This window comes from Zootoca vivipara, chromosome 9 (genome assembly GCF_963506605.1).
Source record: "Zootoca vivipara chromosome 9, rZooViv1.1, whole genome shotgun sequence".
In the NCBI taxonomy this organism is placed as follows: Eukaryota; Metazoa; Chordata; class Lepidosauria; order Squamata; family Lacertidae; genus Zootoca; species Zootoca vivipara.
In genome coordinates this window covers 1,396,693-1,420,993 of record NC_083284.1, presented here as the reverse complement: position 1 = coordinate 1,420,993, position 24,301 = coordinate 1,396,693, and the positions used below count along the sequence as shown (strand labels likewise).

Below are 24,301 nucleotides of genomic sequence, written 5' to 3'. Positions count from 1 at the left end.
AGGAAGTTGAAGCAATTAGATGCACAAATTGTCATCTCTTCTGTCCTCCCAGTTGAACGACATGGCCCAGGGAGAGAGGGAAAAATAGGGGAAGTGAACAACTGGCTTCGCAAATGGTGCAAACAGGAACGGTTTGGATTCCTAGATCACGGTCTGCAGTTTCTTGAAGATGGACTTCTGGCAAGTGATGGACTGCACCTCACAAAAGTTGGGAGGAATGTTTTTGCCACGAAACTCAAAAACCTCATCAGGAGGGCTTTAAACTGACTTATGTGGGGGAGGGAGACAGTGGTCCTGAAGGTAGGAGTCTATCAAATGCTGAAGATGATCATCCGAATGTCAAGGACCAAATGGAGCAAGCAGCATGCAGACCTAGTGGTGGGACGAAAATATCCTTAAATAAGAGACATGGGGGAATGATCAACGGTCTTCAATGTCTGTATACTAATGCACAGAGCATGGGAAATAAACAAGATGAACTTGAGCTCTTGGTACAGCAAACTAAATATGACATAATAGGCATCACTGAAACCTGGTGGGATGAGTCTCATGACTGGAATGTAGTAATAGAGGGATACAATCTATTTAAGAGAAATAGACCAAACAGGAAAGGAGGAGGAGTAGCTTTATATGTTAGGGATATGTATACCTGTGAAGAGATCCAGGATTTAAAACTTCAAAGCCAAATTGAGAGTATCTGGGTCAAAATTAAGGGAGAGAAAAACAACAGTGATCTCATTGTGGGAGTTTACTATAGATCCCCAAGCCAAACTGAGGACACAGATGATGCCTTCCTGGAACAGATGGCCAAGCATTCCAAAGGAAGTGAGATAGTAGTAATGGGGGATTTCAACTATCCTGATATTTGTTGGATGTCAAACTCAGCCAAGAGCATAAGGTCGAACAGATTCCTCACTGGCCTTGCAGACAACTTCATTGTCCAGAAAGTGGGAGAAGCAACAAGAGGATCAGCCATTTTAGATCTGGTCCTAACCAATAGTGATGACTTGGTTAGTGGGGTAGAAGTGGCAGGATCATTAGGTGGGAGTGACCATGCTCTTCTGGAGTTTATTATCCAGCGGAAAGGAGCAACCAAGCATACTAAGGTCCAAATTCTAGACTTTAAGAAAGCCGACTTCAGAAAACTTAGGGAAACGCTGGGTGAAATCCCATGGACAGTAATACTAAAAGGGAAGGGAGTTCACGATGGTTGGGAGTTTGTTAAAAGGGAGATATTAAAAGCACAACTTCAGGCAATACCAATGAGACGGAAACATGGAAGGTGCCTAAAGAAGCCAGGCTGGCTATCTAAAGAACTTTTGACTGAGTTAAGATTTAAAAGGGATATGTACAAAAAATGGAAAAGGGGGGAAATCTCCAGAGAGGAATTCAAACATATAGCCAGCACGTGTAGAGACAAAGTCAGAAAAGCTAAAGCACAGAATGAACTCAGGCTCGCCAGAGAGGTTAAAAGCAACAAAAAGGGCTTTTATGGGTATGTCCGTAGCAAAAGGAAAAACAAGGAAACAGTGGGGTCACTCAGAGGAGAAGATGGTGAAATGCAAACAGGGGACAGAGAAAGGGCAGAACTCCTCAATGCCTTCTTTGCCTCAGTCTTCTCCAAGAAAGAAAAAAACGCCCGACCTGAAGAATATGGAGCAGATGATTCAGCAGGGGAAACACAGCCCAGAATAAGTAAGGAGGTAGTACAAGAATACTTGGCTAGTTTAGATGTATTCAAGTCTCCAGGGCCAGATGAACTACATCCAAGAGTATTAAAAGAACTGGCAGAGGTGATTTCAGAACCACTGGCAATAATCTTTGAAAATTCCTGGAGAACAGGCGAAGTTCCAGCAGACTGGAGGAGGGCAAATGTTGTCCCTATTTTCAAAAAGGGGAAAAGAGAGGACCCAAACAATTACCGCCCAGTCAGCCTGACATCAATACCAGGAAAGATTCTAGAGCAGATCATTAAGCAAACGGTCTGTGAGCACCTAGAAAGAAACTCTGTGATCACTAAAAGTCAGCATGGGTTCCTGAAAAATAAGTCATGTCAGACTAATCTGATCTCATTTTTTGACAGAATTACAAGCCTGGTAGATGAAGGGAACGCTGTGGATGTAGCCTATCTTGATTTCAGCAAGGCCTTTGACAAAGTGCCCCATGGTATTCTTGTAAAGAAGCTGGTAAAATGTGGGCTAGACAATGCTACCATTCAGTGGATTTGTAGCTGGCTTACTGACCGAACCCAAAGGGTGCTCATCAATGGCTCCTCCTCATCCTGGAGAGTAGTGACTAGTGGGGTGCCACAGGGTTCTGTCTTGGGCCCAGTCTTGTTCAACATCTTTATCAATGACTTGGATGATGGGCTTGAGGGAATCCTGAGCAAGTTTGCAGATGACACCAAATTGGGAGGGGTGGCTAACACCCCAGAGGACAGGATCACACTTCAGAATGACCTTAACAGATTTGACAACTGGGCCAAAGCAAACAAGATGAATTTTAACAAGGAGAAATGTAAAGTACTACACTTGGGCAGACAAAATGAAAGGCACAAATACAGGATGGGAGACACCTGGCTTGAGAGCAGTACATGTGAAAAGGATCTAGGAGTTTTGGTTGACCACAAACTTGACATGAGTCAGCAGTGTGATGCAGCAGCTAAAAAAGCCAATGCAATTCTGGGCTGCATCAATAGGAGTATAGCATCTAGATCAAGGGAAGTAATAGTACCACTGTATTCTGCTCTGGTCAGACCTCACCTGGAGTATTGTGTCCAGTTCTGGGCACCACAGTTCAAGAAGGATACTGATAAGCTGGAACGTGTCCAGAAGAGGGCAACCAAAATGGTCAAAGGCCTGGAAACGATGCCTTATGAGGAACGGCTTAGGGAGCTGGGTATGTTTAGCCTGGAGAAGAGAAGGTTAAGGGGTGATATGATAACCATGTTCAAATATATAAAAGGATGTCATATAGAGGAGGGAGAACGGTTGTTTTCTGCTGCTCCAGAGAAGCGGACACGGAGCAACGGATTCAAACTACAAGAAAGAAAATTCCACCTAAACATTAGGAAGAACTTCCTGACAGTAAGAGCTGTTCGGCAGTGGAATTTGCTGCCAAGGAGTGTGGTGGAGTCTCCTTCTTTGGAGGTCTTTAAGCAGAGGCTTGACAGCCATCTGTCAGGAATGCTTTGATGGTGTTTCCTGCTTGGCAGGGGGTTGGACTGGATGGCCCTTGTGGTCTCTTCCAACTCTATGATTCTATGATTCTATGATTCTATGATCCTGCAGGTGCCAAAGAGCTGGCCTGGCTGCACAGGAAGCCCTTTGGGGGAAGGCATGGGAGTGGAGGGGCCCAGTTTAAGATACAGTGGTGCCTCGCTTAACGAATGCGATGCTTAACGAAATTTCCGCTTAACGAAAGGATTTTTCGAGTGGAGGTTGCCTCGTTAGACAAATTCGTTTTATGAAAAATTCGTCTAGTGAATCACGGTTTCCCATAGGAATGCATTGAAATTCAATTAATGCGTTCCTATGGGCAAAAAAATTTTCAAATTTTTTTCAATGCATTCCTATGGGATTTGCTAGATGAATTTTTCGTTATAAGAAAAGACCCGTGGAACTAATTAAATTCGTCTAGCAAGGCACCACTGTACTGAAATCACCCCTTGGCCCAAGGAAGACCTCAGATATACAGTTCCTGAAAATCTCCATCAAGGAAGTCCTCTCAGATCAGAAAAAATTAGATATATGTTTTACAGCAAGAAAAGCTCTATTGTTGGAATAAATTACACAAGTTGTGCAAAACTATCCAAGTATTTTCATTTGTCTGTTAGTTTATAAGAATCTTAATAAACCAACTCATTAAAAAAATCAAGGTGATATGCAGTAAAATCATTAAAACACCATAAAACTTTAAAGTCTTAAAATTCTAGAATCATAACATATGGAAGAAAGGACCAACACTGAATCAAATTAATGAGCACCTAGAAAGGAACGCTGTGATCACTAAAAGTCAGCATGGGTTTCTGAAAAATAGGTCATGTCAGACTAATCTGATCTCATTTTTTGACAGAATTAAAAGCCTGGTAGATGAAGGGAATGCTGTGGATGTAGCCTATCTTGATTTCAGCAAGGCCTTTGACAAGGTGCCCCATGATATTCTTTTAAATAAGCTGGTAAAATGCGGGCTAGACAATGCTACCATTCAGTGGATTTGTAACTGGCTGGCTGACCGAACCCAAAGGGTGCTCATCAATGGCTCCTCTTCATCCTGGAGAGTAGTGACTAGTGGGGTGCCACAGGGTTCTGTCTTGGGCCCAGTCTTATTCAACATCTTTATCAATGACTTGGATGATGGGCTTGAGGGCATCCTGAGCAAGTTTGCAGATGACACCAAATTGGGAGGGGTGGCTAATACCCCAGATGACAGGATCACACTTCAAAATGACCTTAACAGATTAGACAACTGGGCCAAAGCAAACAAGATGAATTTTAACAAGGAGAAATGTAAAGTACTACACTTGGGCAAAAAAAATGAAAGGCACAAATACAGGATGGGAGACACCTGGCTTGAGAGCAGTACATGTGAAAAGGATCTAGGAGTCTTGGTAGACCACAAACTTGACATGAGTCAGCAGTGTGATGCAGCAGCTAAAAAAGCCAATGCAATTCTGGGCTGCATCAATAGGAGTATAGCATCTAGATCAAGGGAAGTAATAGTACCACTGTATTCTGCTCTGGTCAGACCTCACCTGGAATACTGTGTCCAGTTCTAGGCACCACAGTTCAAGAAGGATACTGACAAGCTGGAACGTATCCAGAGGAGGGCAACCAAAATGGTCAAAGGCCTGAAAACGATGCCTTATGAGGAACGGCTTAGGGAGCTGGGTATGTTTAGCCTGGAGAAGAGAAGGTTAAGGGGTGATATGATAGCCATGTTCAAATATATAAAAGGATGTCATATAGAGGAGGGAGAAAGGTTGTTTTCTGCTGCTCCAGAGAAGCGGACACGGAGCAATGGATTCAAACTACAAGAAAGACGATTCCACCTAAACATTAGGAAGAACTTCCTGACAGTAAGAGCTGTTCGGCAGTGGAATTTGCTGCCAAGGAGTGTGGTGGAGTCTCCTTCTTTGGAGGTCTTTAAGCAGAGGCTTGACAGCCATCTGTCGGGAATGCTTTGATGGTGTTTCCTGCTTGGCAGGGGGTTGGACTGGATGGCCCTTGTGGTCTCTTCCAATTCTATGATTCTAATTAGTTAAAAATGCTTGGCAAAACCAATCCATTTTCAGCAAGTGAAGCAACATCAGGCCTGTCGGGTGCCTGTCTGATTTCCATGGGGGAAATGCCATACTGTCATATACAATTATCAAGAGGTCTCTCTGCCCTGACAGCCTCAAGGGTAGCAGGTGGGCACTGTGATCTCCTGAGAAGCCCTCCTGTCCCCTTCCTCTCCATCATCCAGCCAGAGATTCAAAGTGGTTCTTCTTGAATTAAACAGCGTAAGAATGCATTATGCATTCCTTGCCTCAGTCAGCACTTAGGGCAGCTTGCAGCAATTGATTTAAAGGTAAAGGGACCCCTGACCGTTAAGTCCAGTCACAGACGACTCTGGGGTTGCGGCGCTCACCTCACTTTATTGGCCGAGGGAGCTGGTGTACAGCTTCCGGGTCATGTGGCCAGCATGACAAAGCTGCTTCTGGTGAACCAGAGCAGCGCACGGAAATGCCGTTTACCTTCCCGCTGGAGCAGTACCTATTTACCGACTTGCACTTTGATGCACTTCCGAACTGCTAGGTAGGCAGGAGCAGGGACCAAGCAACGGGAGCTCACCCCGTCACAGGGATTTGAACCGCCGACCTTCTGATCAGCAAGCCCTAGGCTCTGTGGTTCAACCCACAGCACCACCCGCATCCACCCTTAACAATGGATTTACAACTGAGCAATTCCCACTGAAAAATTACATTAAATGTAAAAAAAAAAAAAGATGCAACACAAAAGTTCAAGTTTGAACACTGCTGTTGCTTTATCAAAGTTCACTTCAAGTTTTGAAGAAAATGCCTTTTAGGAAAAATAATCCAGTTGGCTCCAAAGGTTTTGGCTTCTGCAGCTACTGGAGCCCCACAGAAGGAGGAGGAGGAGGAGGAGGAAGAAGAGGAAGAGGAAGAGGGGGAGGGGGAGGAGGAGGAGGAGGAGGAGGAGGAGGCGGCCTTCTCTTCCCATCCTGCCACCCAGCTTGCTCCTTTCTCAGGCTCCCAATAATTGCACGGAGATCTCTTTCTTCCTTTTTCATTGCAACATCAAAGGCAGCTTTGCAGTTTGCTTGGGAAACTGCAGAAAAGGGTGCCAACCTGAGAGCTGGAGGTGCAGCAGAGAGGGGGGCTTTTTAGAGAGCTAATGAGAGCAGACCCCCCCCCAGCTCCCCACCCAGCCAACGCGCTGCCCGCCTGGGCACTCACTAACCTAAGACATTCGCTGCTGGCTTTTCATCAGACCAAAACGACAAACTGCAAAGCATCTAGTGCTATCACGTCCTCCTGAAAGCTAGTTATGAAAAAAAAAAATTGAGATTCTGAACCCAAGACGTTACTTTATACCAAGTCAGAGCAATGGTCCCTTGGACCCTGTCTCTATGGTCTGCCACCACGCTTTGGCCCTTTCCCTTTTGCTCACCTTCTGTAAAAACAGGGCACTGTGCAACACTGGTGAGGCCACCACACAGAAGGGCCCGATTCAGACTCCGGATTCTTGGCAAACCAAATTAGGCAAAACTGGAAGAAGATCTCAGGTAGGAGATCTCATATTGGAGATAGGAGGGGAGGGATGCTATACATTTGCCGTTCAACCCTGTTTGCGGCAAAGACAGACCCCTCACTGGCAGACCCCTCCAAGAGTCCTCCTGCCTTCAGAGGCCAACAGAACCTTGGGGGCAAATCCTTAAGAGATTAGCACCGCAAGCTGTTGAGCCTTTCTTTGAAGGAAGACTAATCGAAGACTAACCCGCAGAAGTGACATGCCAAGCACATTGTACCCAGACACACAGCAATATTCCAGTTCCGTGCTGGCCGGGGAGATCAACTTCCTAGCAGGAATGCAGGAGGGAATTAAGCAATGCTGCTTCTGCACTCTGCCTCTGCAGACAAGTTCCTGCAAGGCAGCCACAACAGTCCAGGGCAAGAAGGGCAGAGGGGGCACTGTTGTGACCCCCTGGATGCAGCAGTGATCTGGGCACTGAGTTGGAGGCTGCAGGGGCTCCCAGTTGGGAGTTGGCTCAGGTTCAGGGCTTGGAGCTGACTGCAGAGCATGGGGAGAGCATCGCCTCCAAGGCCGTTGGACAGCAGTCCCCAGAGAGACCTCCAATTTGCACCCATGCACACGCAGAGAGGAGGGTCAGGCAATGAGGCTGCCAGGGCACACTGCTAGCATCCTCCACGCCCCGGCAGAAAGGAAGGCTCCTCCCGGCCCCATGCTTGTTGCAGACACGGCCTCTTAACCGAGATAAACTACAATGCGGTTGCTTCCTTCCAGGAGAAACGTCAGTAGCAAATCTGGATTTTAATTTTCACAGGGAGGGAGGATTGGGATGGAGCTGAAAACCGTGCTGGCCCTTTCCTTCCCTGCCACAAAAGTGAGAATATTTTCCTCCCATTTAAACCAGATGCAGCTCCCGACACAAAATAACTTTAAAAAGGCACGGAAAAGTTTGCAATAAAATAAAAGGGAGTGAAAGAGACCAGTTGACCCAAGATCTAGAGGAGGAAAGCCAGAACCTGCCCCTGACAACACACCTACGGTAGATTTTGAAGGACTGACAATCCTTCTGGCGCTGTTTGTGCCCGTGCAGAGAGAGAGGCAAGTGAGTGGACGGTAACTAAGGAGCCGAGGGAAGTGACCCAGTTCCACACAAAAAGCAAAGCAAACAAGAATGGTCTGCTTAGCATTCGGGGAGCTCCTTGCACTTGCTGCTGGTATGGTTTCCATGCTGGGATTACCTAGTTCTTCTTTGCAAGGGATCTACATGGCACACTGTGCTCCTCTGAATGAAATCATGGGGGGGGGGGGGTTGCAAATAAATGAATGGTCCTGTCCTCTACCCCCCCTCCCCACCCACCTTAACTGAGGAATCCTTTGTAGTCACTGTTAACAACAACCCTGGCCAAAGCCAATCGTTCTGAATAGGACAAATGGCACATGCAAACCATGTTCAATCTCTGCTTCAAACACTTGTATGTTACCTTATCCCTTCCTTGGCACCAGAGAGTCAAAAATAAAACCCCAAAAGGATAAAAGGGACCAGTCCAGAGCAAAGAAGGTTCAACAGAGGATGGAGCTGAAAAGAAGCAGCGGGTGCTCCCACTTCCGGGGGCCTGCTTTTGGGACAGGGTCCAGGTTCTGGCAGTGCCAGCCGCGAGGACGCGATGTTCGCCAGCAGCAGGACTCCCCCTTTGATGGAAAGGAGGTGCTGGGCTTTCTTCACCCTCTTCTCTCCCCAGAAGTGGCCTGGGGGCTGTATCAGAGCTGCCAGGCCCCTCCGGGAGCCTCCCCAGGCCTCTGCTGCAGCCGACTTTTTCTCCACAGCCAAGCACCTCGCCTCCTTTCACCAATGGAAAGGAGAAGCTGCCAGCATCCTCCATAACCAGGCTCCTTCGCCATGTTATTTACTTACTTATTTATTGCATAAAATTACTGCATATACCGCAAAAACCCCAACCCTCAAAGCAGTTTGCAAGAAGATAAAACACCAAAATCAATTAAAAATTATAGCAAACATACAAAAAGTTAAAATACTAAAACAGGTTAAAATTCACATGAGATTGCTAAGCATCCAGAGAGCCTTGTCTAAACAAGAACATTATTAGTAGGCGCCAAAAGGAGTACAGCATATCAACTGGCAGGGAGTTCCAAAGTGCAGGTGGCCCCTCCCTAAGCGACCCGCTTCTTACAAATGCAGAACGGGTATTTTAACAAGTCTTATTTTGTATGTGCTTTAAAAAACACAGGGCACCAAATGTTATCAGCTGAAATCCTCTACCTTAAAATGGTCTGGCCTCTTGTCCTTCCTAAGTAGCTTTCAGGATAAGTTCAACTTTAGCTAGATTCCCGAACATCGGTATTTCTGAAATGCTTTGATTGATTGTCTTATTCTGTTTTATTTTAGTGAATGGCACCACCTCTTTGCTTGGCTAACTTGTACTTTAATAGCATTGTGTTTTGTTTACTACATACCCAACTGTTGCAAGTTAAGAGACTTTAAGCAGCTGGCTTAGTCTGCAATCCTATACCTGGGGAGAGACTCGTTGAACTAAGTGGGACTTAGTAGAAATCCATGGGATTGCACTGAAGTAGCCTTTCTCTTAATGAGTTTAGGGACTACGAGTAACTGTGCAGTGTAGGACCTGTGAAACACCCCAAGACCTGCAGGTATAGGGCAGTGTATAAATTCAACAAATAAATAAAAGTAAGTGCGCCACTGGAGGGCCCCTGCGAAATAAGCACCTCCAGGGGCCCTGAGAGAGAGAGAGAGAGGGAGCCAGAGCCCAGCATCCAGGGGAGGCAAGGGGAACCCACTTGAGGCCATGATTCTACGAGGCTCCCCTGTGCAAACTGCATCAGACTTCTCAAGCGCCTGCCGTGCTCAGGCCAGTGGTCCAGAGGGATTGTCTGAGAAGACCAAGCGAAGACACATCCTGTTCCCTTCTGCTCTCGGGCGCAGCAGCCTCTCGGCTCGCTCAGCCGCCACAGTCCCTGCTGCGCGTTAGCAGCAATCTGTCCAAGGAAATGTCACATGGACCAAATTAGCTTCGCAAAAATATCCGCTGATCTCCTCAGCTACCCCAACAGAGTTTCATTACAAGCAATTAAAGGCCTAATTTTAAGCCCTGTAGTCTCACACCTGCCAGGACGTGGGCAAGGCTTCCGCCTGCGCCAGGGAACTTGATCAGTTCAGAAAGTTGGAAGTTTTGCACTGCCAGGGCGACAAGGGAGAAAGAGAGCAGTTGCAGATTCATTTATCCATCTGTCGGGGATTCCATAGCTGAGAGGGAGGAGAAGGAGGACTTGGCCCCTGGGAGAAGGTCGCAGGGGCCGCCAGACCAAACCAGGAATCTGGTACCTCTAGTCTGGTACCTCTAGGCACAACCCCAAACAGCTCCCACACAGAGCTGCTCCTTGGGAGATCTCTGGAATTAATGTATGAAAGGGCATCTCAATCCAACTACCGTTGCACCGATCGCTTGATGGCTCTGAGATATGGATGTTTTAGTTGAGATTCCTGCATTGCAGGGGGTTGGACTAAATAGGCTTGGGGTCCTTCCCAACTCTACGATTCTATGATTCTTTGAAATTGCACACACAGCCCAATTCATCTAGATAAACACCCTGCTCAAAGCAATGCAGTGTGGATAGATGGTGTGTGCATTCAGATCTGGGTCGAATCTGCATGCAGCTCCAGCAAATATTCCTGTGTGAGAGGCTGCTTCTTTGTCTGGTACATGAACGCTCCCCAAACCCTTCCATTTACTTAAGAAAAAAACCCACCACGGGCAACGGAAGAGAACTTTCCGTGAGATTTGCATCCCATTCTGATGCACATTTGCTCAAAAGTCCTGCCAAACCAATGTGCAGAAAAGGCTGCAACATAAACAGCGCACTTTCCCCCGATGGAAGCTGGTGCTGACTTTTTCAGGTATGGAATTGGTTTAATGGTTGGACATTTCTTGTTTTTAACGATTTGGTCGGTTTCCAAACTTGATTGCAAGTTCCATGGGGAACTGCCCTAGGTCAGGTAAACAACAAAATAAATGAGCACATTGGTTTCTAAGCAAACAAATCATAGAATCATAGAGTTGGAAGAGACCACAAGGGCCATCCAGTCCAACCCCCTGCCAAGCAGGAAACACCATCAAAGCATTCTTGACATATGCCTGTCAAGCCTCTGCTTAAAGACCTCCAAAGAAGGAGACTCCACCACACTCCTTGGTAGCAAATTCCACTGCCGAACAGCTCTTACTGTCAGGAAGTTCTTCCTAATGTTGAGGTGGAATCTTCTTTCTTGTACCGTGTTTCTCCAAAAATATTTATTTTTCCTCAAAAAAACACACGGTGGCTTATTTTCAGGGGATTTTTTTTTATTAAGTATGGTACAGTTTAACAAGGTTAAACTGCCTATCACTATGGCTTATTTTCGGGGTATGGCTTATTTTAGGAGAAACACGGTAGTTGGAATCCATTGTTCCGTGTCCACTTCTCTGGAGCAGCAGAAAACAATCTTTCTCGTCTCCTCTATATGACATCCTTTTATATATTTCTTTGCTGGTGCTTCTGTATCTTTATTCAGCAAGCCTTCAAACCTCTTCACATCCCACTTACGACCTTGCAAAGGAGCCATTCGCCCACAGAAAGCCTAGTCAGCTCATAAGTATCTCTGGCCACCTGAGCTGAATTGTGACTCTTGGCTGTGATAATGGTTCCTTAGCCCTTCCCAGATGCTAAACATCTCCGCAATGTGAGGCTGCTTGTTTTATCATCTGTTCCTGCCGTTAGGAATGGTCACGCAGTCAAGCTTTGGTGTAGTCCAGCCTGTGCTCGTTGGTTTTTGCTCTGCGTTTTCACCTGACCTTCCATGATTTCTCTCTCTGCACTGACATGGGTACATAGAACTGCCCAATGAGCCACCCCATGAAGGGTGCTCTGGTCCCTGGAAGTCTTGTGCTGCAAGAAATGTGCATGACCCCAAACAAGAGTCTCGTGGCTTCTTACAGGCCAGAAAATTGCCAACGGCCAACACCAGGCATCCCCAAACTTCAGCCCTCCACATGTTTTGGACTACAATTCCCATCTTCCCCGACCACCGGCCTGTTAGCTAGGGATCATGGAAGTTATAGGCCAAAACATCTGGAGGGCCGCAGTTTGGTGATGTCTGGCCAACGCTGTTGCTGCTGCAAGAGTCTGCTTCATCAGAAGCCTGGCATGACGTGAGACGGAGATGCCTTATGCCACTGGCAACGTGTCTCCTGGGTGCCACAAGGCTCTTTGTGGTTTTTCCAGCCTACACTACATCAGGGATCGGGAACGTTGCTAGACTACATATCCCACCCTTGCTTACCATTGGCCATGCTGGCTGCTGGTGTGTTGGGATTTGGAGTCCAATAACCCCTGCAGAGTCTCCACTCCCCCCACCCTCCATGGAAGAAAGAGAACTGCAATCTGCTTTCCACATGTAATGTGCAATGGAGACGCCAGCCATTTCTCCCTGGTTCTTGGCTTTCCTCTCCTGGCAATTGTTTCCTTTACTCGCCGTAGAAAGAGCCCTCCAGGACGGGAACGCCTGCACACTGGCAGCCGTAGAGTACCCAGGAGGGAGAAAGCGGCTGAGCAGCGAGGGGGAATCCTCTCCTTCCAGCTTTGCAATCGCTGCCGTCTGATTTCTTGGGCGAGGCACTTCTCCTTAATTTTTGTCAGTTTACTCACTGCAAAGTGCAATTATAACATAATGTAATACTTAGTGCCTACCTCACAGTGAGGATTAATTAATGTTTGAGCAGCACCTTGGAGATGTAAAGTGCTAGTTAAGTGCTAAAGCAGGCTCCCTAACGACGCTGGCTCTTAAGTCATGTTAACACCAGGATGGGGGAAACGTCAAAGGAGCAGAAAGAAAGGAACGGCCCCTTTGTCTCGGCATGGGTGCCATGTGGTCCCGAGAGCAGAGCAAGAATGCAGAAAAGCACAGCATTCTCCAGTCCCAGAGGCAGATCCTTCTTAGGAGGCAGAGTGGCCTACTCTCTCCCAACGAAAGGTAGGAAACAACTTTGCAAGGGAGCTGTCTTGAAGGCGAACCCAAACACCAGTGCAGTGCTCTTCTGCTGAAAGGAGGGTGGGCAAGGGCCTCTCGCTGCCTGACTAGATGTCACCAGTTTGCAAAGAGTGCAAAGAAACCTAGGCGTCTGCCTTCTGGTTGGGTCAAACTGTTGCCCCATCTAGCTTAGCTTGGTAAGAACATAAGAAGAGGCTGCTGGGTCAGCATTCTGTCCTCAGAGGGACCAACCACAGGCCTTTTCTACAAAGCCCACAAGCAGGATTCGAGCGCCACTACTGTCTCTTCCGACCAACAGTGGCTCTTGGGCTGGCCTCCTGGCACCTTAAGGTGAATAATGAAGGCAACTGCCGCATTCCCTGGGGAGAGCAGTCCACAAGCAGGGAGCCACTGCAGAAAAGGCCCTGTTCTTGTGTTGCCACCCTCTGGACCTCTCACGGAAGAGTCTCTTGAAGATGGGCCTCAGAAGACGATCACAGGAACCAGGTAGGTTCATACAGAGAGAGGCAGCCCTTAAGTTATTGCAGTCCTGAGCCATGTAAGGCTTCATAGTTCAAAAACCAGCACTTTGAATTGGACCCAGAAACTAATTGGCAGCCAGAGCAGTGGGACTGTCAGATGCTCAAGCCGTCTTGCCCCAGTGAGCAACTTGGCTGCTTAATCCTGCACCAGTGAAATTTTCCAAACCATCCTCAGAGGCAGCCCTACACATAACACATCGCAGTAACCTAACCAAGAGGTTACCAGAGCACAGACAGTAGTTATGCCTGGATTTCAGGCAGGGATTGAACCTGGGACCTTCTGCATGCAAACCACATGCTCTACTGCTGAGCCACAGCCCCTCGCCACACAAGGGGCTCACCCCAAGCAGATCTGTGTGGGGTTTGCCTCGGCTGGGAGAGGACCCCCTTGCCCCTGCTCCCGTTCACCTTCCTGAAGGCTCAGGCCGTTCTCAGGCCAAGCAAAGGTGTCCCTGCCACAGCACGTCTCGCCTTCCGCACGCATCCCTGAAAATTGATTACAGATTTCACTGCAGCTTGTGTTTCATAAACGAAGCCATCATCGCCGGCATTACACCCTCCGAACAGCAGTTTTCTCGGGCGGGTGCCCAAAGAGGGCTCGCAGAAACCCATCCTATCCATCTTAGCTGCCTGCTCTCAAATTAAACCAATCAATTGTGGAAGAAGCACAAATAAAATCCCTGCCGGGGATGTTCTCAACCTGGCGCGCAGTGAATTGGACTATAATATCCTCATAAAGTAAATGGTCAGTTCAGGAGCCAAATTGTCTGCGCAGGAAAGGACTCTGGAATGGTTGCTTCAAAGCGGCAGCTGCTCACGCAGCCAGGCTGCCTCAGGCAGAAGAGGTACAGATAGAGCTGCAAAATACTGAATCTGAGCAGGAGGGCAACTTGCACAAGAGCCAGAGTGGGGTAGTGGTTAAGAGCATTGGATGAGGACCAGGGTTCAACCCCCCTTCAGCCCTGAAGCTCCGTTGGTGGCCTGGGTCTAACCTTCACAGGGTGGTTAATATGTGGAAGGGACTCTTTGGAGAGTCAAACCTTGAGAAAACTCTGTTAAGAAGTGTGCCCGCAAAAACTGAAACTTTTCTCCCAAAGCTTGCCATAGAAGGAAGAAACCAGAGTGGGGAGAGAGACAGCTATTGTGAGCAGCAGGTCTAGCTTTTAATCGGTGTGTGTGTGTGTGTGTGTGATATTTTGCCAGGGCTCTGCAGTCACAGAGCTTGGAGGAAGGGATGTTGCAGTAACGTATCACAGAATCATAGAAAGTTGGAAGGGAATCCACGGGTGATCTAGTCCAACGCCCTGCAGTGCAGGAATCTCAGCTCGAGCATTCAAGACAGATGGCCACCCAACCTCTGCTTAAAAGGCTCCGAGGAAGAAGAGTCCGTAATCACCCAAGGGAGACAGTTTCACTGTTGAACAGCTGTCAGAAAGTTCTCCCTGATGTTGAGTCAGAATCTCCTTTCTTGTTACTTGAAGCCATTGGTTCTGAGTCCTACCTTCCAGAGCAGGAGGAAACAAGTGTGTTCCTTCTTCCATGGGGCAGCCCTTTAGGTATCCTCTCTCCTCTCCGTCTCCTCTTCTCCAGCCCCTTCAAGCGCTCCTCATAAGGCTTGCCTTTTGGACCCTTGAACATCTTGGTTGCCCTCCTGTGCACACACTCCAGCTAGTGGCACCCAGAACTGGACACGGGACTCCAGGCGTGGTCTGACCAAGTCAGAATAGTTACAGGTAGGTAGACACCACCTTATACAGAAAACCAACTGACCGACAAACATATCTACATGCTTCTAGCTACCATCCCAAACATACCAAACAATCCATCGTATACAGCCAGGCCCTACGTTACAGCCGTATCTGTTCCAACTCTACAGACAGAGAATCTCACCTAAGAGATCTACAGCAAACCTTTTTAGAACTAAAATATCCACCTGATGAAGTTAAACAACAGATCAACAGAGCCAGACTGATACCTAGGGAGAACCTGCTGCAAGACAGACCCAAAAAAGAAAATAACAGAACACCACTAGTCATCACATACAGCTCCCAAGTTAAAACAGTACAACGCATCATCAGAGATCTACAGCCTCTCCTGGACAATGACAGCTCCCTTTCTCAAGCTTTGGGAGGAAGACCTTTCATTGCCTACAGACAGCCACCCAATCTTAAACAACTCCTCACCCACAATAATACAACCACCAGACTTAACATGGACACTGGTACCAGAGCCTGCAATAAACCCAGATGCCAACTTTGCTGCCACATACACCCGGACAACATCATTACTGGCCCCAACAACATCCAACATACCATCTCAGGACTATTTAATTGCTCATCTTCTAACATTGTGTATGCCATCAAATGCCAACAGTGCCCTTCAGCTCTCTATATTGGACAAACAGGCCAAACCCTACGCCAAAGGATAAATGGACATAAATCTGACATCAGGAACCATAAGACTGAAAAACCAGTAGGAGAACACTTCAATCTCCCAGGACATTCTATACAAGATCTCAAAGCAGCTGTTTTATTACAGAGAAATTTCAGGAACAGACTGGAAAGGGAAGTTGCTGAATTGGAAATCATTACCAAGCTTAAAACCATGGAAGCACCTGGGATGAATAGAGATATCGGATTCTTATCTCATTATGCATGATCAAGCTTTCTTTAGCACCTCAGCCCAGGACTAATTGCAGCCATCAGCAGCCATTAACACCCATCTACAGGTTTACCACTCCCATCAGCCCATCTCCCATTCCCACCCACCCCACCACCCTCTGTATATATATATAGGGTCTGACACTTCTGTTTCTAGTGTATCTGAAGAAGTGTGCATGCACACGAAAGCTCATACCAAAATATAAACTTAGTTGGTCTTTAAGGTGCTACTGAAGGAATTTTTTTTATTTTGCTTCAAGTCAGAATAGAATAGCATAGCATAGCCTGATGACTTCCCTTGATTGGGAAAGTGGGCTTCTGTATCCCCTTGCTCGCCTGGTCTGCACTCTGTTCTGCTAGTTCTTCTTGTGGCTCTTCCCTGGAAAGCGCTGAGCACTCAGGTCCTTCTGCCCCGGTGTCAGGGGTTTGGAGTGGCTTTTTTCCTGCTCCAACTGGTTTGCCCCCCTTTGGACAGAGATGCTTCCTCGGCTTCTGTACTCCATGCTCTGGTAACTTCCTGACTGGAATAATGCAACCCATTCTATGTGGTGCTGCCCTTGAAGAGGACTCAAAAGCTTCCAACCTGTCCCAAATGCAGCAGCCAGATGACTGGCGGGGTTTCCATTTAGATCTCACGTCACCCCTGCTTTAAAACAGCTGCATGAGCTGCCCGCTTATACCCGAGACCAATTCAAGGTACTCAAAGCCCTAAATGGCTCAGGCCCCAAATACCTGGAAGACCGCCTCCTTCCCTACAGACCCTCTCAGGTGCTAAGATCAGCACCTTTTGGTTGTTCCTCTGAGTTCAGAAGTTGGGGAGGGTGGCCAGGGAGGAGAGGGCCTTCTCTGTGGTGGCCCCTGAACTATGGGACTCCCTCCCCACAGAGGTGTCCCTGGTAGCTTCATTGCACAGCTTCCAAAGCATCTCTTCACCCTCTTCAATATATACTTGAGGTGTATATTTTTAGGACCCACGTTATTTTTGTATATTTATGTTGCATTTTTTTAATATATTGTGTCTTAGATGACCACAGCACCTGAAGCCAGTCAGAAGAAACTGCAGCAGCCCAAGCGGTTGCCTTCCTCTGCCCCAGATGCAACAAAGCATGTCTGTCTCTACAGCCGCAGCAGGGGCTGCAACCTGCCAACGGTTTGACCTCACCCCCAAAGGCGGAATCCTCCATTGTCTCCCGAGACAGCCGGATGCCAGCAATATGAATGTTGGGTTTTAATTGTTACAACCCGCCCTGGGTCCTAAGGGTGAAGGGCAGGTAATAAAGTGTAATAACAACAAGAACAGCAAGAGTTACCGTGTGGTGGAGTTGCTCCTGCTCAAGGTTCCAGTCAACCATGAGCTCTTCCAGGATTCACACCCACACACCCCAACAGCCTGGGGTTTCCCCTCAAACAGCTGGCAGAAGTGTGCCCAGTTCTCACTGGTACCCTTTTGGGTTTCCCAGGTTTTTTGTTTAGTTTAGTGCTTCTGCACATCTTGGAGTGTCTCCCCACATACCTCCTGGCACCTGCATGTTGGTTCTGTAAAGCCAGGCATCGGAGCTCATAGTTAAAACATATGATTTCCTAGGAACACAGTAGCATCATGTTCTGTGCCTAAGACCATATTTGATTCTCTTGCTAATTATGCTGTTTTAAATGTGCATTTCATGTTTGAATTCCTATAGCAATGTTTTCTCTTGAAATGTTTAAGATTTATTTTTTATTAATTTCTCTACGTTAAACGTGCATTCTAGAGTTGATTTCCTTTGTAAAGTTTCATTTTGAAATCTTTTAAGAGAATGTTTTAGTTTCTTGTTAAATACGTCGCTTTGAATGTGTACCTTATATGTGACTTTCTTCAGTAGCATTTTGTGCTAGATTGTTTTATTTCGTGTTTTAATGTGGGTTGCAAACTGCTTTGGGATTTTTAAATTAAACATATAAAGCAGTATAGAAATGAAATGAATCATCATCATCGTTTTGAAGACGAGGCCAGAGAATTACCCAGCAACCTCACTCACGCACGCATGCTCACACATTACCTCAGTGACAAAGAGGGTGCGGGGGTCAATGATGTCCAAGAAGTGTCTAAACCTTCCATAAAACGAAGTCTGCAAAGACAGAAAGGCACAGAGCTCAGACATGGCGGTAACACAAGGCATTCTTAACCCTCTCTCTCACTGCTGGAAATTCAGAAAAAGGCCAGCTGCCTCCCATCACTCCACGCTGAGGATAAGAACGCAAGAGCCTTCAGGATCAGGCCAAAGCTCCATCCAGTCCAGCACCTTGTTCTCATCGTGGTTGAACAGTTAGTTGCCTGTGGGAATAGATCCAGTAGGATCTGAGTGCATGAGCCCTCTCCCCTCCTGTGGTCCCCAACAACGGGCATTCAGAAGCCTTGCTGCCTCTGACTGTGGAGGCAGAGCAGAGCAGAGCCATCGATAGCCTTCTTCCCCTCCCTCCATGATGATACCACTGGGAAAGCTGTCAGCATATGACACGTCCCCAGGCAGGAGGGACAGACCACACCTGGAGTCCAGTGTCCAGTTCTGGACAGACAGCACGATTTAGGAAGGATGTTGACAAGTGGGACGGTGTGCAGAGGAGGGCAACCAAGATGGTCAAGCCTGTTGAGGAGCGCTTGAAGGAGCTGGGTATGCTTGGGCTGGAAAAGAGGAGACTGAGAGGAGATATGAGAGCCATCTTCAAATATCTCAAGGGTTGTCCCATGGAAGAGGGAGAAAGTTTGTTTTCTCCTGCTCTGGAAGCTGGATGCAAACCAACGGATTCAAGTTACAAGAAAGGAGATTCCGACTAAGCATTAGGAAGAACTTTCTGAGGGCAAGAGCTGTTTGACAGTGGAACAGACTCCCTCAGAAGGTAGTGGACTCTGCTTCCTTGGAGGTTTTTAAGCAGAGGCTGAATGGCCACTGGTCAAGGGATATTTACCTGTGATTCCTGCATTACAGAGGGTTGGACTAGATGATTCTTGGGGTCCCTTCCAACTCCACCATTCTATGCTCCTACTAGCTGCCAGGCACTGGGAATAGCACAAAAGTGGCACAGTCCTCACCCACCCAAGCCCAAACAAGCACCACAGTCTCCCTCTGCGTGAGCCACTTGGGTGTGTTCTGACTCCGAGGCTCCTGCACTTCTCTTCACACAAAGAACCACAGTGACATTCGTTCCCTCCCATGCCCAGACCAAGCATGAAGAGTTTAGAGGGAAAACTCTGTTCAATCAATCAGCCACCATTATAATTGGTGTGGAACACCTCCGGCTTTTCTCCCCCTCACACGAACAGCTTTGGCTCACTTACGAACAACAAAACTAATTTTAAAAAAATCTTTTTATAAAATAAAGTAGTTTTGGGCAGAGATGCAGCAGAAGACAATACAGTACCTGATGCCTGTCAGGATACAGCCAACTCTGATGGCTGGTACAGCTCCCTGTCCTACGCAGCATGGAGCCTGCTCCTGCCACCTGTGCCCTTTGTCCCCAAGCCCACTCTTGCCGCCCCAGCCCCTGGCCCAAAAGGAAAGGCATTCCTCACACTTTGCAGGTGCCCCATGGGTGTGTCTCACTTGGCCATTTCATGAGATCCGTCTGATCAGGAAATGACCCAAAGTAACTGGCACCCCCAACTGGCACCAAAGGCCTGCTCCTGCGCATGGCCCAAGGGCAGGGGGAGACCCCTGGATTTCACCCCCAGACTCAGCCACAGGTCCAGAGGGTGGGAAAGCAGCACTTCCACACAGCCTGCAGAGGGTCTCCTGATCAATGCATCACAAAGGAAAGCCCCCCCCCCTCCATGTCCTGCTTTGAGAATGAGTGAAATAAGCAAGGCCTTGAGCCTCAGAGGTGGGAAGGACTGCTTCCCCTCCCCTGCTACCTGGTCACAGCCATGCCACCAGGTTGCCTGAATGGAAAAGGGGGGAGGCAGGGCTCGCCCCACCATGCTTTGCCAAAAGGCCTGCTCCACCTGCCGCCTTCTGCCCATGAGCTCTTTCTGTGCCAGCTGGTCTTTATAAGGACTGTTATTTAAGTACGGACAAGTGAGTTAGCTTTCCCCCCTTGCCTCCTTGTCCTTCTCCCTTGCGGGCCATGACTAACTTGCCAAGTCTCTCTAGCGCAGCATAAGCACTCTTGAATCTCAACCAGAAGAGTCTTCAAAGCACAGCATTGGGTCCTAAATCTGCCCAAGGTGGTTCTCTGTCCACAATGGACCCCCTGACCCTAACCAATGGGCTTTTGGCAAGTATTCAAGCCTGGAGGCAGGGCAATGCAATGCACAAGCCAGCCACCGTAGTTTTCTGCACATTTTCCCCCTCCCCAAAGGTCTGTCTGTCACCTTTCCAGGGATATCTGCAAGGGAATGGTGTGGCAGGAAAACCTCTAAAACTTTGCTGCTCCTGGGCAGTCTAACCAAAGCTAAGTGGCATTTATACTGTAGCAAAGCTACAGGGAACCAGGCAGAGGGCTTTCTCGGTAGTGGCACCTGCCCTGTGGAACGCCCTCCCATCAGAGGTCAGAGAGATAAACAACTACCTGACATTCAGAAAATACCTAAAGGCAGCCCTGTTTAGATAAGGTTTTGATCTGTGATATTTTAATGTATTTTAATGCGTGTTGGAAGCCGTCCAGAGTGGCAGGGGAGACCCGGCCAGATGGGCGGGGTATAAATAATATATTATTATTATTATTATTATTATCATTATTATTACTTCAAATCTGTATCAAGGGCTTTACATTTCAGATTGCATTGTGTTGTTTCTGGGGCACAATGGAACTCCCAGGAGCAGGGAAGCCCAACTGTGCCTTCCAAAAGATTTAGCCTCCGCGTAGATTTCCCAACCAGCTGCATGGCAGGGCTGCTTCTCCTGGCCGCTGCCTCCCTTTGCATCTCGAGTACCGTACAAGCTTCTGCAGGCAAGAAAGTAGGTCTCCTCGCCCCAAGAGGCCAAATATCCTTTTTTTTTGGAGATGGCGGTGAGAGCGGAATCTAAGCAGCAGCTCTGCGCTGCCAGGGCTGCTTGCGATCTCAGCAGACACTCAGGTGGATGCTGACAGGGGTAAGAAAAAGCACTTTCCATTTGTGCCTTGTTTCCCAGAGAAGAAGCCGCTTCCACGAAATGGCAGCCATAGGACAGGGTGTGTCTCTTACGGTTCAGCTGGAAGGGTGAGGCCTTCCACGACTTGTTTTAGGGATGCAATTGTACTATTGATTCCATGCTGTTCACTACCATGATATTTCTTCCTGAAGTTGGCAGTTTTGCAAATAGTAATAAATACCCCACACCTGCCAGGAATGTGGGAGCTGGTGAAGGACAGGGGTGGCCTAACTCCAGCCTCACATTCTGCCTTGGCTTTTTTTTCTAGAATCCTCGTGGGTCGCAAACACATCTTGAGGTCCCAAATCAAGAATGTGCACTTGGCTCTTTTCACACTAAAGGCATAACTAACCAGCACCCAGAGATTCTGAGTCTGCATTCTTACTCCAGAATATGAGAAGCACCTTGCAGGATCAGGCCAAGGCCAAAGCTGCCTAGTCCAGCACTCGTTGCAAAAATCCAAGGAATCAGCTAGTCCTAGGCAAATCTGCCAGGATTGGGCCAGTGGTCTTCAGCAGCAGCACACCCTGGCATAATGGGTCCGTGTGCCTGACTGTTAATCAGAAGGCTGGTGGTTTGAGACCACTCAGGGACAGCTGTGGGAAGGATTCCTGCACTGCAGCGGGTTGGACTAGATGACCCCCCAAGGTCCCTTCCAACTCTATACAGTAATTCTATTTTCTATCAGCCCTGTTGAGCCTGTATCTCACCCCCTGCACTAGGTGGTCATAGGCAAGCCCATAATTCTCCCCACTCCACCTCATACAGGGATAACAACACTGACCTAACTTTTATTTTAAGGATTATTGCAATGATGTACATGATGCACACACTCAAGAGTGCACTACACCCATGGGAAGGGCTATTGCTCTTCCTTGCACCAGAACCACTGAGGTTAATGGAACTGGGACCAGCGCACTGGACTTGGGCTCACAGCCCTCAGAGGCAGGAAGAAGCCAAGACTTCACTGACCCTCCCGGACTGCAGAAGAGGGCTAACCTCTCTTCCAAGATATAAGCAACTTGCAGCCTTTCCACAGCAGCAGGAACACTAAAGGAGCTTGCCGATACATGAAAACCTCAGCAATGCTACAACATCCTCTCCCCACCTTATTTATCAGAAAGAGGGTTGGTGTTGCCCAGGGGCATAGGCAAACTCAGCCCTCCAGATGTTTTGGGACTATAATTCCCATCATCCCTGACCACTGGTCCTGTTAGCTAGGGATCATGGGAGTTGTAGTCCCAAAACTTCTGGAGGGCCAAATTTGCTTATGCCCGGTGTTGCCCAATGGCCAGAGAGCTGAACACAGAGGCATCTGCATTCCCCACAGACTTGGAAGTTGGGCAAGCAATGACTCTCATGTTCAGTTCCCCATCTGTAAAATGGGAATGTTGTTGTTGTTGTTGTTGTTGAGTCGTTTAGTCGTGTCCGTCTCTTCGTGACCCCATGGACCAGAGCACGCCAGGCACTCCTGTCTTCCACTGCCTCCCGCAGTTTGGTCAAACTCATGTTGGTAGCTTCGAGAACACTGTCCAACCGTCTTGTCCTCTGTCGTCCCCTTCTCCTAGTGCCCTCCATCTTTCCCAACATCAGGGTCTTTTCCAAGGATTCTTCTCTTCTCATGAGGTGGCCAAAGTATTGGAGCCTCAGCTTCACGATCTGTCCTTCCAGGGAGCACTCAGGGCTGATTTCCTTAAGAATGGATAGGTTTGATCTTCTTGCAGTCCATGGGACTCTCAAGAATGGGAATAACGATGGCTATTGTGATTCTTTTTTAATCCAAAAAATCTATACTTGCCACATTATAAATCTTCTTGGATCATGTTAAATAAGTTGTAACAATAAATGGCATTCAATTATCCCTTGCACTTCTCACAAATATGAACTTTCTCCAATTAAATCTATGATATCTAAGAGCTACATCCTAGCAAGTTTTGTCTAATCCAACCCACCACCTCCCATGGGATTTGCTCTCCGTCCTGGTTCTACCTATTCAGAAATCCAAAACCTGGAAGTGAAAATCCTTCACAGCCACGGCTGGTGGCCTCTCTACGTGCAAGGAAGGCTTTCAGCTGCCCTCCAGAAAAGTCGGGCAAAGGTCCAAAAGAAGCCCAGAGCGAGAAGCAAATAGTCCCGTATGACGAAATGAGGGTTGTCTAAAGGAAATCCACCAGGTCCTTTCAGACATTTTGAAGGTCAGGAGGAAATGCAATGATGTTTTGAGTGATCCACTTATTGCTTTGGGACTTTGACCCTACAGGGCAACATGGCATTTATGAGCATCCCAAGGTAAATACATATACTAACTGAACGTTAGGCACAGTTTTCCGGAAATGTCTCCTAAAAAATCCTCCTTGTTGTGAATAAGGCAATGGCCGGAGCGGAGGCAGCATGAAGGCTCAGATGCTGAACCCCAATTCTGCAGCTCCTAAAAAGGAACAGAACTCAGCAAAGATTTGTACATTATGAACAACTAAGGGGGGACTTGTTCAAAGTGCTATGGGTGCAGTTATGGGCAGCACCCCCCCAAAAAAAAACACTAAATAGAGAGTGCTAGAGAGATTAGAAATTAGAAATTCACCACCAGCAGAATGCATTCCCTGCCTTAAAGGTACCCCTTAACCCTTTGCTGCCCTGCACTGATTTGATAGGAGCTGGCTGGGATCTTTTGCAAGGTTGCAGATGATGTTGGGATAGGACCCTCCCAAATAAACTGCCTGCAAACCCACGTCCTTCTGCAACCTTGCAAAGCATTCAGGGTGGGGGGGGGTACGGTTTGAACATCTGCTTGGGAGTGCTTCATGGGTACATCAAATGCCTCCATGCTATTTTGGTTAACTAAATAAAAGCATTGTCCTATACAGATGTATAAACAATGCCACTTACGAGGGACTGCCAAGGTTTCTCAGCTACGCTTTGGCAGAAGATGGAGGGGCGGGTAGAAGATCCAAGCTCTCCCCCTGCTACAATAACTGCTGCCTTTTTCTTCCCCAAGTACCTTAGAATCATAGAATCTTAAGAGTTGGAAGGGGCCCTGAGGGTCATCCAGTCCAACCCCCTGCTGTGCAGGAATCTCAACTAAAGCATCCAAGACAGATGGCCATCCAACCTCTGCTTAAAAGCCTCCAACAAAGGAGAGGCCATCACCACCACCTTTTCAGAGAGTCCATTCCTCTGTCTTCCCACCAGGAAGTTATTT

General features: G+C 47.7%; 1 protein-coding gene across 1 annotated transcript in view; it reads right to left on the bottom strand.

The window, feature by feature from the left end:
* Positions 1 to 24,301, bottom strand: part of SFXN5 (sideroflexin 5) — an 87,783-nt gene that overhangs the window by 62,595 nt on the left and 887 nt on the right. Inside the window, exon 2 of the mRNA XM_035103695.2 lies at positions 18,034 to 18,102. Within this exon, the coding sequence (XP_034959586.1) occupies positions 18,034 to 18,102 (69 nt within the window). The remainder of the gene's footprint in view (positions 1 to 18,033; positions 18,103 to 24,301) is intronic.